The sequence below is a fragment of the Notechis scutatus genome, chromosome 2 (genome assembly GCF_049901735.1).
Source record: "Notechis scutatus isolate UNSWTSFEM ecotype Mainland chromosome 2, rNotScu1.2, whole genome shotgun sequence".
Taxonomy (NCBI): Eukaryota; Metazoa; Chordata; class Lepidosauria; order Squamata; family Elapidae; genus Notechis; species Notechis scutatus.
This window is the reverse complement of record NC_142010.1, coordinates 106,340,948-106,357,291: the sequence shown is the minus strand read 5'-3', so window position 1 is coordinate 106,357,291 and position 16,344 is coordinate 106,340,948. Positions and strand designations below refer to the sequence as shown.

Below are 16,344 nucleotides of genomic sequence, written 5' to 3'. Positions count from 1 at the left end.
CCTGTATACTGCATGAGTCAAAAAGAGGGCTGTGAAAATATTTACAGACCCCTCACATCCCAGACATAAACTGTTTCAACTCTTTCCCTCAAAACGATGCTATAGAGCACTGCACACCAGAACAACTAGACACAAGAACATTTTTTTCCTGAAAGCCATCACTCTGCTAAACAAATAATTCCCTCAACACTGTTCAACTATTTACAAAGTGTACACTACTATTACTGTTAATCTTCTCATCACTCCTTATCACCCATCTCCTCCCACTTGTGATTGTAGGACTGTAACTTTGTTGCTTGTATCCTTACGATTTATATTGACTGTTTCCTAGTATGATTTGATTGTTGATTGTATCCTATGACTATCAGTAAGTGCTATACGTTATGATTCTTGATTCTTAACGAATGTACCTTTTCTTTATGTATACTGAGAGTATTTACACCAAGACAAATTCTTTGTGTGTCCAATCACACTTAGCCAATAAACTATTCTGTTCTATTCTATTCTGTTCTGTTCTGTTCTGTTCTGTTCTATTCTATTCTATTCTATTCTATTCTATTCTATTCTATTCTATTCTACTGAACACTGACAAATTTATTGCAACAATAATAGCTTCCTCTCTCCCAAAACAGGTCCAAAATTTATAAGCTTCTACATCTATTTGCAATCCAATTTACCTGTTGTACGTTATATTTATGAAATAAAAATAGTTAACAGATTAAACAAGAGCAAACTTAAAATTTAAGGTGCTCTGTTAATAATCTGTTATTGTAATTCATTCAGAGAAAGTCTGCAGCAGTTTTTTATTCACCAGTCCATCCTTCATCAATTCCATTATCTCAGAATTGCTTGTGTTTATATTCCTTTCAATCTTGCTGGCCAATCTATATTTTTCAAAAGCAATAGATCAGATTCCAATTCATCAAATTGTAGATGAAGTCCAACTGTCATTTCCTGCTTTTGGATATCGTCTTGAGGTTCTATAACCATTGCTCAGCCATCAAATTTTTCATTTATATTTTCAAATAAAACCTGTAAGTTGGAGAAGATTCCTTTTTCAAATGCTTCCCAGAAAATTTATCCTTTTAGAGACACACTGTTCTTTCTTTCCAAGGACAAGAGAATCAGATAAATTATAACTCAACGTCTACAAAAAAAGATTGAAATAAGGATTTTTCCCTAGGAAGCAAAAAATGATTAAAGAAAGGGGAATTTTACCATTGAAAGTTAAGAAATAAATTTCAGAGCTTTGTTTAAAGGAGCAAAATGTATAATATAATAAATGTAAGTACAATTGGATGACTTTCACACTTGAAAATATATTTCACCTCAAACCTCACAGCTAAGATGAAAGTGGTTTGGAATTTCATGGTAAACAATGAAAAAGAGAACAAAAAGTTGTAAAAGTCCAGCAAGACATTATAAAATGTCAGAAGTCAACTAATTGTAAATCAAGAGATAGTAAAGCTTCAAAAAGTGTAATTATAACCCAGGCATGTTTAAGAAAAATAAACAGCTGAAGGGAAAAGATGGCAAGAGACCCAACCTTCTGATTGCTCCATACTGAGAACTGCAACCACATCCAGGGTCCTTCCTAGATTACCCTTCAAAAAAATGGCTTTGGCAGGAAAAGATTTTTTGAATCCTGAGGAATTTTATATTTAACCTTTGCTTTCTCTTTTCTGGATAAATCTGGATATATCCCTTTTCCATTGCTTAAAAATGTATCATTTGTCAAAACAGGTAGTATTTAAAATAAAAATAATTCTAAGTAATACATTTATACAGAAACACACACACACACACACACATATGTAGGCAGCTTGTGAGATGAGTTTGGCCTGAGAGAGAGTGATTTGTTTCCCAAGGTCACCCAGCTTGCTTTCATGGTTAAGGCAGGAAGAGAATAAGCAAGGTTTCCTGCTTTGTAGCTTGATGCCTTCACCACTAGACTAGACCAAGCTCACTCTACATTCATTTTTACCACAGAAATTCTCACCAACAGGTGATAATGGTTACTTTTCCATCTTAACAATTTTATTCCTTAACATAATTAACAGACTAACACAGTTGGAAACGACCTTCTATTCCAGCTCCCTCTCAGAATAAGTATAATTATTTTGAGATGGTGTACAATTCATATTAATTTTGCTATTTTACTTTTTCTCAATCTAAAAACCAGTTTTTGCATTAATTTCTTTTTGGTCTTCCATCTTCATATTTCTGTTAATATTTTTCTTTTTGACAGTTAATTTTAAAAATATCTAATACACCAAATTTCATTTAGAAAAAAAGGAGAAAGGGGAGGAGAAGAAAGGGGGGAAGAAAAAAGAAAAAGGAAAAAAAGAAAAAAAAAAAAAAAAAAGAAAGAGAAAAGGGGAAAAAAAAAAAAAAAAAAAAGGAGAAAAAAAAAAAAAGAAGGGGAGGAGAGAAAGGGAGGGGGGGGGGGGGAAGGGCCCCGCTGGCGCGGGGGGGGGGCGGGGCGGGGGGGGGGGGGGAGGAGGGGGGGGGGGGGGGGGGGGGGGGGGGGTTTGTTTTGTTGGGGGGGGGGGGGGGGGGGCGGGGGGGGGGGGGGGGGGGGGGGGGGGGGGGGGGTGGGGTGGGGGGGGGGGGGGGGGGGGGGGGGGGGGGGTGGGGGGGGGGGGGGGGGGGGGGTTTTTTGTGGGGGGGGGGGGGGGGGGGGGGGGGGGGGGGGGGGGGGGGGGGGGGGGGGGGGGGGGGTTTTTTTTGGGGGGGGGGGGGGGGGGGGGTTGGGGGGGTTTTTTTTTTTGGGGGGGTGGTGTTTGAGTTTTGGGGGGGGGTTTTTTTTACTCCAAAAAGGGGGGAAAAAAGGAAAAAAACAGAACTTTTCCATTAATTCCATTAACATCTCTACTCCCACCATAGGATTTCCCCAAATTAAAATCAAACCATCTGCAAATAATTTGTATGCAGTTTTTAAGTTTCACTCCAGCATTTCTTTTGTCATATCTTATATCTTAAAACTTCAAGGGTTAGAATGAATAGTGAGAGTGGACATTCTAGTCATGTCCCTTTCTGAATATTACAAAATTTTACAAGTAGCCTTCAAGTTACAACCACAGTTGAGCCCAAAATTTATGTTGCTAGGTGAAACATTTGTTAAGTGAGTTTTGCCCCATTTTACGATTTTTCTTGCCACCATTGTTAAGTGAATCATTGCATTTGTTAAGTTAATCACATGGTTGTTAAGCGAATCTATCTTCCCCATTGACCTTGCTTGTCAGAAGGTCACAAAAAGGGATCACATGACCCCAGGACACTGCAACCATTATAAATATGAATCAGGTGCCAAGTATCTAAATTTTGATCACGTGACCATGGGGAATCCTGCAATGGTTGTAAGTGTGAAAAACAGTCATAAGTCACTTTTTTCAGTGAGGTTGTAATTTTGAATGGTCACTAAATGAACTGTTGTAAGTTGAGGACTACCTGTATTAGTTCCCCATTAACAATAATGTGTGCCCCTTTTGAAGTAGATACAGATGTTATTCGTTAATTTAAAAAATTCCAAAATCCATTGTCCTTCAGGATTTTAATCAGAAAAATCCTCTTCAAATCATCAGATGCAACTTTAATGGGCAGTTAATGGGTAGTCAACTATTAAAGGTGCTTTTACCTTGGTGTACAATAAGATTCCTTATCTTATTGCTGTTTGTGGCATCTAAGGAACTGCACTATGGACAATTATTCAGATATTTTAAATACATGGACACATCCTTTGAAAAATGTGTTCATATCAGCTATTTTCAAATCAGGATAATAGAATAATCATATTGTAGCAGTGGTTTGCTATCTGCATTGGCAGACCAACTGGTCTGTTTGCAGTTCCAGTTCAAAGTGCAGTTCACAGTTTGTAAAGCCCTCAATGGGACATCTGAAAGAATGATTATTGTAGAGATTACTTGCGGCTTGGGTTGTAGATTTAGGCAGAGGGTTGCCACCGAGCTTGCGGCTTGCCTCCTGGGAAATGTCCGGGAGCCAAGCAGCAAACTTGGAGGACAAACCTTCAGATTTAAGGTGAAAAAACAACTAGGAACAGATAAAGATCCTAATAACAATCTAGTAATGGTTGAAATGATGTGTGATGAGTGATGATTGAAAATCATCAAGCATATACAGAAAAGTACAGTGGTAGAAAATAATTCAGTAGTAACTGAAATGAGATATTGAAAATCATCAAAAATAAATAAATAGTAGATTGATATGAATAAACCATTATCATGGATGTTATTACTAAAATATAGGTATTAACAAGACTAACAACTATGATGCAAAGGAAAACTGGGAAATGATGAATAACACAGACAGACAGACATATAGATATAGATATATAGATGTGTGTGTATAGATAAAAAGAAATAAAGAAGAAATGGATGACAAATGCAATTTTAGAGCTAATAGAATGCCATAAAAGTAAAAATCTAAATAAGGAAAAATACAAATAAATGGATCAAAAGATAAGGAAAGGAATTCAAGTTACGACACCTGACTTATAACTGGCTCTCATACTTAAAACTGTCACAGTATCCCTGTGGTCATGTGACTTTGATTCAGGAACTTGGCAACTTTTGTACATTGATGTTGTTATAGTATCCCATATCTGACGTTCCATTTGTGACATTCCCAGCTGGCAATACATAACCAATTTGTGGTTGTAAATTGAGGACTACCTGATTGAATAATGCATATGCAATATTATTATGAATTTCATTTATAAATAATAAATTATGCAGCTACAGTAACAGTAATCCAGTCATGACTGAGATGATTAGTGGACATAGTTTATCAGATTTACAAATGTTACTCAAATTATGTCAACCAAGTAAATTTTGTGGGATATATAGACGGTTTCAAATAAAATAAATGTAGTAGTTATGTCAAGGTAAATGCTTGGGCTGTATGATATGGGATCATATGAAAATAAGGAATAGAATTGAATGGGCAAGAGTAGCTTTTTGAAAACTAAACTTGTTTATTTTTAGTAGTAAAGTCTGAAACTTCTTTTATAGATTATATACTGTTACATCTTTTGTATGAAGAAGATGCACAGACAATTACTCAAATTACAGCTAGAGAAATAAAAGCCCCCCTCCCTTTCCCTCTCCCTCTCTCTTTCTCTCTCCCTCACACTTGAGTCCAAAATGATGCTGCAGTAATTCAAAATGTTTTGCAACATTTTAGAATCCAAAGTGTCTGTTTTGCTCTGAAGGATTTATTTGAGACACATACCGTGTTTCTCCAACAATACGGCACCCCCCAATAGGAAGACCCAGCATGTTTTCTAGGTATAAAATGAAATTAAGCCCCTCCCCCCAAATTTAGGCCTCGTTTAAAACATGCGAAATTGGGGGGGGAAGGCGGGGGAACTTGCCATTAGGAGTGCCCCGCGGGCAGCTACGCCTCACCATCAGCTGCTCCTAACACCATGGTGGAGCATGGAGGGCTCCCTTACCCGGGTCAGCAGGTGGGCAGCGTTGGCGTGGATATCCGGCAGCATTTCAGCCGCTTCTCAGGCCTCCATAGCTTGCACGGTTCCCACTGGTGCTGGCGCCTCTCTCGCAAGCACTGTCTCCAACAACAGCATCTGAGTCATTCCCGCTTTTCCCCCCGTCCCTGTAACAACAGGAAAAAAAAAACATTTTGAGGTACCTGGGAGTGCCGCACGCTGCATTTTGGTTTAATCCCAAACGGCTGGGTGGGCGTGAGAAGAGCCGAGCGAGCGTCTCTGCTGCTGCTATCCTTGGTGCTCCAGCCTCGGGCTCTGCAAGTTTGCAAAAGTCCCGGTGCGCAGCCCGTTCCTGCATTCCAAACGCCCAGGCCGAGCTGCAACTGTCCCTCTCTCGCCAGCGCCGTCTCCAATAACAGCAGCAGCAGTGGCGGGAACCGTGGAAGCGTTTCAGCCGCTTCTCGGGTGGGGGAGCTGCCTCCGTAACTTCCACGGTTCCCGCTGCTACTGCCGCTGTTATTGGAGACGGCGCTGGTGAGAGAGGGACAGCGGCAGCTTGGCCTGGGCACTTGGAATGCAGGAACGGGCTGCACACTGGGACTTTTGCAAACTTGCAGAGCCCGAGGCTGGACCACCAAGGGTAGCAGCAGCAGAGACGCTCGCTTGGCTCTTCTCACACCCACCCAGCCACTTGGGATTAAACCAAAACGCAGCGTGCGGCGCTCCCAGGTACCTCAAAATCTTTTTTTTCCTGTTGTTACGGGGATGGGGGGAAAGCGGGAGTGATTCAGACGCTGTTGTTGGAGACAGCGCTGGTGCGCAGGGGTAGAGAAATTAATTCACCCCCGAAAAGACATCCTAGCTGTTTTTTCGGGGCTCCAAAAAAAATAAGGCCTGGCCTTATTTTGTGATAAACACGGTAGTTGTTGTCATAAGTACATTTTATTCTTGGGACATTTAAAAATGATATTGCATGCACCATATATAATTATTATAATACAAATTATACTGTTAACACAGTTATTTATTGCAAATGTATTCATAAATAAAACTGAAAGCAAGTTATGGTTATATGGAGAGTAATGAGATGTTAGAGTTAACTTAAGGAATACAGTTCCCAATACAGATAGTCCTTGATTTACAACAGTTCGTTTAGTGACCATTCAAAGTTACAGCAGTTACCTATGACTGTTTTTCACAGTTACAACCTTTGCAGCAACCCTAGGATTGGATTATCACAATTCAGATGCTTAGCGACTGGTTCATATTTATGATGGTTGCAGAGTCCCAGGGTCATATAATTCCCTCTTGTGACCTTCTGACAAGCAAAGTCACTGGAGAAGCCAGAGTCACTTAACAACTGGGTTACTAACTTAACTGCAGCGATTCACTTAACAAGTGTGGCAAGAAAGGCCATAAAATGGGCCAAAACTCACTTAACAAATGTCTCAGTTAACAGAAATTTTGGGCTCAATTGTCATAAGTCAAGGACTGCCTTATTCTAGAGGCAATGTATAATTTGTAATAAGAAAGAGCACATAAATTTAAGTATGCCTTCTCAGTTGTTCTTATTTTGGGATGATTTTTTCCCTTAATGCTGATATTGCCATTGTTTGTTTACACCTGCATATTTATTCTAGTGATATGTTTGGTTGATTATAAAATAGAATGCATTTTCTTTATGTGCTTCATACTATAAAATCATTATTTTATTTCTTGGCTATGGTTTTCTTAAAATGTGTATGTAAAGTGTATTTTTATTTATCTTCCGGGAGAGCTCTGGTTTTCATATACAGTACTTTACATTTTTTCTGTATTCATTTGTCTTATGGTTAATGTTTATATTGATCTGTATAATTTTGCTTTTAATATGAATTTATAGAGGTAAGGATTTATATGCCACCCAGATGGCTTTAATTGGAACAGTTTTAAAGCATTGTGAATAAATAAATGGATCATATAGAATATCTACTTTGGGAGACCATCTAAGTATCAGCAATTTGTTTTTAGATAGTGCTCTTCAGGGACTGCAGAGATTTATAAAAAGTTCACAATTGTTCTCAAGTATTCCTAAATTCTAAGTAAAATCAATAAAGGTGTGTAGCTAGTTCTTTCTCCCTGCATTCATATATTCTACTGGTGCCCTTCCTTTCCCTGGTCTTGTTATGAGAGTTGAAGGAAACTTTTTTCACTGAATACAAATACTCATTTTATCTGGTCTGGAACTTGATAAAGTGTAGTAGACTATATTATAGTTCAATACAAATATAAATATCAGTTTAAATTTATGTTCAAAATTTGCTCAGGAAAATGTAGGAGAAGATGGAATATGGGGAGAGTTGACCCAGAATTACCCTATATTCTGTTTAAGTTTAGCATTCACATATTCATTAAAATGCATCTGTAGCTTACTGATTTATTGAGATTTTAGTAAGAATTGCTGAAAACTGAGTTAGACTGTGCTTACACCTATATTCATTCTCCTGTTTTGCAACTGTCATTTTGGCTGCTCTTTTATTTATATCCAGGCAGTTGAAGAATACTGAATATGCTTTAACATTTTGTCTTAGCACTTTTAATACTTGCCTTCTATCAACCAGTAATTATTGGAAATTAAATTGCAATAATTACCATCATCAATTTTATTCTGTGGTTGAATTTATAAAGCAGAATATATATATATATATTTCCAGAGTAAAGTTATTCTAATAATGTGCTAACAACATTTCAAAGTAAAAATTGGGAATTGTGTGTGATTTCTATTTTTCTCTCCTAACTTTCACAGGGAACTTTTCCACATGGAATTGACATTGTGACTACAGCTGATTATTTTGCTGTTGGTAACAGAGCTAATTGTTTTCTCAATATAAGGTAAGAGTACTATAAATTTAAAGCAAAGAAGAAACATGACACTATTGTTCTTTAGAATTTATTTTCATACTTCTATCTGTAATTATATTAATAATACTGGAAGATCAGCGTGGTTCTACAGTATTCTTTGCTGAAAGAACTATGACATGCTGGCATTTTATTTTTTTTAGAACAATCTAATTACAAGAAATTTCAGAGCCCACAGAATTTAGAATAAAGACTAAGAGGCAGGATTTTATGGTAGTGAGATGATAAGGTAATGAATTATCTATGGAATAGAATGGAATAGAGTAGAATTGGAAGGGACCTTGGAGGGCTTCTAGTCCAGGCCCCTTCTCAAGCAGGAGAACTTATACCATTTCAGACAAGGGACTATCAAGTCTCTTCTTAAAAACCTCCAGTGATGGAAAGCCCACAATGTCTGGTGGCCAGCTGTTCCACTGGTTAATTGTCCTCACTGTTAGGAAGTTTCTCATTAATTCCAGATTGTTTCTCTCTTTGATTAGTTTCCAGCTATTGTTTCTTGTCCGGCCCTCTGGTTCACATAGAAGTTTGTTAACCAAAAATGTCCTTTAAAACTCACTGTTCAAAGCAATACTTTGTCTTGGCAGTATTAATAATAGAAGTGTTATTTGTGCACATGTACCTCCATGTTCAGACGTCATGTGGAAACCCTTGGAATATCTGTCTGCATTTCTAAGGGGATGCAGTGCTTGGAGATTTAAAGCTGTAGTCCTGAATGTTCTTAAGGTATTCTGACAGAGCTCAGGTCTGCCTGAAAGATTCATTATCTAGCTTTTCTCATTTTTTTATTGGGTTAATATAGAACGCAGCTCTTAGTTTCGACTGTTTTCACAGTTAGTGTAATTCTTTTTGGAAAAAATTACAGTGTTGCATGTAATTTTTCTGACTTAGGGAAGACATTCAAAACTATAATATACTCTGAAACAATTTAGCCATACTCTTACCAATTCAGTCTATATCAGCCCCAAACCAAAATGTTTCCTGATGATCAGTTCTCAAACCCATGAAACATAATCCACGTAGCCACTAGTTCATATGAGTGAACGAATGGGGAGGTGAAAAATATTGGTCAAAGATTTAAAAGCAACTGTTTGGTGGGAAGGTCCATGGCCAAGAAAGGAGGCCTCCAGAAAAAAAAATCTCTGTTCTGACTAGGTGACACATTCTTCATAAATGTAGTCTGACCTCCTGGCTTTGTGGGGCAGACTATGAACTCCTACTTTAGGGAGAAAGTATCTTCATATATTAAAAAGTTGAAGTGTGCTTTCTTATTTCTGTTACTACATAGGTCCTAAATTACAATATTTCAGATCCTTTAATCTGTAAGTATTAATACGTCTCCATGGTACTCCACCCTTCTTTCCTACACCTTCTTCCTACACACAGCCAGTTTCTCAACTCTTCTTTCCATGGCTCAAGAATAACAAGACAATGCCAGTAGGGTGGAGACAGTTCTTTCCAGTTTTTCTTAAACAGCTGGTTAAAAATAATGATAATTATGGGTCTTTTATGACCTGAAATACAACCGTTTTATTCTCTGCAAAAGATGAGGATCAAAGATTTGATGGTAACCCTCATGATTCTTAGGGAATATTGACTTACAGGCTTGACTTTCTGACGGAATGACAAATTATTTTAGAATTGCTTTTTAAATAATGCACATAAATGAAAGGATCTATCTCAGTGGTAGGGTTTTTTTAAATTGAAGAATGTCTTGGCTTTTTTTTTTTTTTTTTACTCTGTTCTCCCCCAGTCCTTCTCAATTCAGTCCTTTGAAGGAAATAGAGAAATTTGGGACCTTTGCATTCTGATTTTCTAAAGCATCTGTTTTAAGGATTTTAGAAGTTTGTTTTAACTCCTGTAATTCTAATGAATAATATTAAGGAAAAGATATTGTAATAATTAATATCCTCACAATTATGCATTTTAAGCTGAATTTGAATGCTCATAATAATTGCTCCTAAATATTTAATACCTCCTAGACAATGTTGCATACCTCAACATCCTGCTATTTAAAACCCTGCAAGTTCTTGAAGCTGCTTCCTGGATTTTGTCAATAACATAAAAATTATCCAACTTTATTTTTAAGCCTGCTACTGCATAGTATTTAGCTAATTAAATTGCGATTGAGATACATACTCTGGATTTTAAGAAAATATGAATTTGTAATCTGTAATACTTGATTACAAAATGTTCTGTTTTCTATTATTTTGAAAATTATTGTTATAATCTATAGTAGAATTCAACAAAATTGCTTAGAGAGGGCACTCTTGTGAAAAATATGGGTGTCTAATCTCTCTATTTGACCTGGTAAATATAATTGATTTAATTATAGAGATGAATCTATGTCTTACCGTGATAATAGTATATTCTCTTGTGATTACAAGTCCTTCTTAAATATTGGAAGTGCAATAGATAGTTATTACCCTCCAGATCCATGCTTGTGAGTTTCCAAAGTTCAGTGTATAAAGCAAATGCAGTACCATATGGCCCTTTTTATATTCTAGTGAAAAAATATAGGGGGAAAAAATCTTTTAAAATTGATGGTATAGAAATCTTTGACAAAACTATTAGGCAAACCATTTCTTTGCTATAGATAGGAATATGGCCCCTATATTATATGGAACAAATTTTGAGTAATCTTTCTGTGATTTTTATGTATTTCTTCAATCTCCTCAGTGTATATGTTGCTGGGTTTCCTGAGTATACACAGCCAATGATCAATCATCTGATTAACATGAAGATCAACCACTGGGATAGGTATATTTACTAGTGCTAATTTGTAATAATTTGATAATAAAAACAATCCTTTTTTAAAATGTGTTAGCAATGTAATTTTTTTCTTTGATCTGGAAATTCATTTTTCTATAAATTGCTAACATTAGTTCATTCATATTTTAACATTATGATGTCATTTCATTTCATTATGATGTATTTTCCTTGATTGAGATTGAATTAATAATGGTGAGTCCTTAGCTGATACTATTATTTCATTTTTATTTTTGTTCCTTCACCTTCTTATTGATTCCTGGGGGGTAGCTTGACTAATCTCTACAGTCTTCTTGGCAAAGCTTTTTGGAAATAGTTTGCCATTGTCTCCTTCCTAGGATCGACAAAGAGTCACTGGCCCAAGTCACCCAGTTGGCTTTGGGCTTCAGGCTGGACTAGAATTCACAGTCTTCTAATATCTAGCCTTGTGCTTAATCACTAAACAAAGGCAGTCAGATAACTAGAGCAGGAAGAAATAGAAAGGACGGTACAAAGTGAACACGAGCTTACTCTCTGATAAATGAATGGCAACATTATAATGAAAGTACATATAGAGTCAACATCTCAAATGTGCTCACTGCTCCAAAAATGAACTTTTGATTCATTTTGCTTTTTTCCTGGAACGCAGTGAACCGGACATTCAGATGCTTTTTTGGTTTCTGGAAGTGACTATTCCAGAAAAGAAAGCAAGGAGCAATATTACAGACCATAGCTTCTATGAAAAAAATAGTGGAGCTCTATTTTAGTAGCTTCAGCTTCATTGATAAGAAATTTTGGAAGCCCAACAGTAGCTGTATTTGATGAGTTTTTTTCCTAACTAATACTGCGTGTTTTCACATTTGTATTTTTAAGTAATTGTACATGAGTGAGTGGCATAGAAATATGCAAAATAAATTACATATATATTGGTTCTCCTCTTTCTTCCTAAATTTTTAGTGTTATTCGGGAGCTTTCAGCTGAAGCTCTGCATAATCTCACTCCATTGGCTCCTGAATATATAACCAAGGAAGGTGAGTACAAACATTCTTGCATTCAAAAGTGCTGAGAATGAGTGTAATAAGAAGCCAACACTTAATATTACATTGCACACTTACAAACTATATAAGTACCTTGATCAAAATATTTACTTAGCAGTATATTTATATGTGTATAAATAAATTGCATTGCATTCAACAGATCTTGATCCAGTTAGGTGAATATGAGATTGCAACTTGTCTGGTTCATAGAGTAATTCCAATTCTCAAAATCTTATTATTGATAAAATTTATAAATGTATGCAGCCATAGTTTTAAAGATAAAATTTGCATGTGTTATTCCAACTAATATCAGAGAGATTGTTATACTGTGTAAATGCTGAGAATTGTTCCAACCCTTCTTTTGCTTAACATGTGACGGACTTTCTGTTGTTTTTATTATGCTTATTATTTTCTGTACACCTTCCTATGTATTTTAAATTAATTAATAATTATGAATAGAAGCCAGCAACAGTGAATGTGATTACTATTATTTTAACAGTGTTTTGTACTTCGCACAGAAATGTACGTTCTTCATGTAGCAAGTGAAAAGTGGACCTAGGTGCATGTTACTTTTGCCCTAATCTTACAGTTAGGAATTAGCTGACTTATTAAAAATATCAGCCCACATTGGAGGCTGCTGTAAAAGGAAATAGTCCCAGGCTAGGAATTATTAGAAAGATTATTTTAAAAAACTGCTAATATTGTAGCACCCTTTTATAAATTTGGGGTGGGATTACAGCTGGAACATTGTGAACAGTATTAGTCATTCAGCTTAAAACATAAGAAATCATGCAGAAAATAATAACTAAAATGAGTATAAGGAATGAAGCTGTGGTATTTGGGTTTTTTTTTTTTTGCTTAAAATAAAGATGGATAGGGAAGTTTGAATTACCCCTTTCCATTTATCCTGTTGGAATTTGGAGTCATCCATTAAAGCTTAATGCAGTAACAAGAAATATTGTGGAATATGATGCCACCAGTTATGATGATAGTTACTAACTTAGTTGGGTTTAAAAGCAGTCTGACAAATTCAGGCAATCAAATGATACTAGTCTTGATGTTGCTGTATCGGTGGGAGATAGCTCTTGACATCTTGTTCATTGTTGCAAGTTTCCTAAATGCATAAAATACTAAAATAGACCCTTTCCTAATCCAGAAGGCTTATCTTACATTCTTATCTCTGTAGAGATTCTTCAGTCATTCTGGTCATGGTTGTCCCAAAGATGCTTTTTTTGAAAGGCAACTGCACTTTGTTTTTACTGAAGACATATCGCTTCTCATCCAAGAAGCTTCTTCAGTTCTGATTGAATAGTGGACTGAAGAAGATTCTCGGATGAGAATCGAAACGTCTTCAAGGAAAAACAAAGTCCAGTTGCCTTTTGAAGAAAACATCTTTGGAACTTACATTCTTTTTTTTTTTTTTTTTGTAAATTTTATTTGAGTTTTCACAAAGAGAAAAAAAAATACAAATAAAACATCTTTTTTGAAAGTAGCGTAATCCCGGGTTACATTTCTTCGTACAGACACAAATTTAGGTTCATGCTCATTTTTATGTTCTATTCCATATCTTATTACTATTTTACATTTTCTGCATAGCTTCTCCCCTCTTTTAATTTTCTCAATTTTATTTTAATTATCTCAATTCAAATAATTGTATTTATATTTTTTCTCTGTCCTGTTTCAATTATCTATTATCTTTTCTCATTAAACAAAATTTCTCCTATAGTTACTGATTGGAGTATGACGCCTTTATATCTTTTAAGTTTATCCATTTAACTCTTATTTAGGCTTCAATATATACCCTAAAGTTATAACATTCAATATAATACATAACTTCCATTCGGATTCTGCTTGGTACATTCTTAAAATATACACTATATTCTTAAAAAAAGAAAAATTATAAATGTATGTAATTAAAACAACACATTCCATTCCAATTCAATTCTATCATTAATATTAATATTCATTAAAGTCTTAACTTCTTTAACATTACTTTTCAATTAAATATCATACTTCTATGGGAACAATTATAAGCTTTCCATAATTCATTCCCCCCCCTCTTCACTTATATTTTATAAAACATTAACTAATTAAAATGTTCCCGTTCCTTCCTAATTCAATTTTCTCATTTATTTTATTTCACTTATTTTATTAACAAACATTTCACTAAATTACACTAACTATTTTATCCCTCATTTTAATCATACATTGTTTCCAATTTTCTAAAGTTATTTCTATTACTAATATAACAGTACAATATTATGTACCTTTACAGAATCCCTTTTTCAGTTAGATTTTCACCCATTATCTCTAAATAGGTCCTGTTTCTCTATATCTTGCTCTGGTCCTTTGTAACTTCTTTTCCTTTCCTTCTTCCCTCTCTTCTTCTCTCTCCCCTTTTTACCCCCTTGTCTCTCTACCTCTATTTCTCTCTTCTGTATTCCCCTTTTCTGTTGCTTTCCAGTATTATACTTATTTTTCGAATTATTTTTCTTTTCTTTGGTTGTTTTTTTAAATCTTAAATTCTCCATTCTCTTTCCCCCCTTTCCTTTTTCTTCCCCACATAAAATTACTTGTTCATTAAAGATGGCTTCTTCTTTGTCCCAGTCTTCTTGTTTTGCAGACGTTTCTTGTTTTTTCTCATAGTTCCAAATCTCCATTTCTAAGAATTGAAAAACGAAGCCAAAAGAACCCTTCCATTCTTGTGCATCTTCTTTGTACTTTTTAAGTTCCATTTTCAATTCATCCAGAAGTGGTGCCATTGTATAAATTTTTAAACAACCACCCGATTAATTTTAGTCATTCAAATGTAATAACCAAGAATCCAAAGATCACCAAATAATCCAAATACACGCAAGCTGTTTCTTTTTGCTCTTTTTTTCACTTTCTCTTCTTGGGGTTACTGTTTAGTTACAAAGTTTCAGTTAAAATGTATCTTTTAGAAGTCTTGTTGAAGTTTTACTGTAGATTCTTTTTAATTCCAGGCAGTCTCCTCTCTCTTCCAGATCCTGCCCTTATTCTTTTTCTCTCCCTTCCTGCTTATGAAAAAAAAAAATTTAGTGTCCAGAAATCTTTATTATCCCTTTGGCATTTTGTTTTATTTTCAGCTTACTTGCCTATTGATGTCAAAGCGGATTTTTCCGATTTCTTATTTAAGTCTCTTAGTTGTCAGTATAGGGAAGGAGAGAGAAGAAAAAAAAAGCCAAATCTTTCCCTTTTCACTTTCCTTCGCTGCTTCCGACTCTTCTTTGGGAGCGATGTTATTTTTTTGTAAGTTTAAATTCCAGGGTACCTTAGTTGTTGCTTTTACAATTTAACCTGGTCAGCCAAAACTTTCACTTCTTATCTTCCTCCTGCACATTCTTTTCCGGCTGAGTTCTTCTTTGTAGTGGCCATTTCTGACCACCTCTGCAACCGCCTTCGGGAAAGGGAGTAATGGCCATTTAAGGAGGAGAGATGCGGCTCTCCTCAACCCTGCTGGCGGTCTCCTCCCTCTTCACCTCTACGGGGTGGCTTAGCCCCAAAACCAGCCAGCTCGGGGCACTCCAGCGGCGAGCACAGACCAAAATCGCGCACGATCGTGGATTTCTGTCTGTCGCTGAAGAGACTTCAAACCAGAAGCCCGAACTTACATTCTTTTGTTCGTAGTCTCTGAGGGTTCTTTGCTCTTTTGAAAATATATATAGAAAATCTCTGAATAGAAGAGATTGTTGTGTAATAATTTAACTTACCACTTTTCATATTATGTGTCTTACAGTTTTACCAAAGCTGTTGCCTTTAGCAGTTGGTATAGATCTCCATACTCGTCATGGAGCAATTCTAGCATGTGCTGAGATCACCCGTGCTTTGAGTCTTCTAGCAGAAGAAAAGAAGAGGTAATAAGAACATTACTGTTTATTTAGATGTCCTTTTATCCTTAAGTTGTTTCACCATTTCACCATATAAAAATCTTAACAAATGATAGTTGCATAAAGTACAATTTTCAAAGTATCATATAGTAATTCATATTTTCCTAGCTCCTATATAAAGAAATGTTAAAGCTACAACTCAACCATAACTCATTCTGATTGTTTGATTATTGTTTATTACTTGCCATTATCAGGAATTTCTTTTACTGTTGGTATCATCCATCAGCTTTTTGTAGTTTACCTTTGTAGATCTGAAAAGGGATCACCACAATTATATAACAATGTTTAA

The 16,344-nt window shown here is 35.9% G+C and overlaps 1 protein-coding gene across 1 annotated transcript in view; it reads left to right on the top strand.

Annotated features, from left to right (window-relative positions):
* The window catches only part of TBCD (tubulin folding cofactor D), a 157,024-nt gene that overhangs the window by 93,415 nt on the left and 47,265 nt on the right, over positions 1–16,344 (top strand). The window contains exons 18-21 of the mRNA XM_087955684.1: positions 8,253–8,338; positions 11,042–11,122; positions 12,068–12,141; positions 15,905–16,022. Coding sequence (XP_087811810.1) covers positions 8,253–8,338; positions 11,042–11,122; positions 12,068–12,141; positions 15,905–16,022 — 359 coding nt within the window. The remainder of the gene's footprint in view (positions 1–8,252; positions 8,339–11,041; positions 11,123–12,067; positions 12,142–15,904; positions 16,023–16,344) is intronic.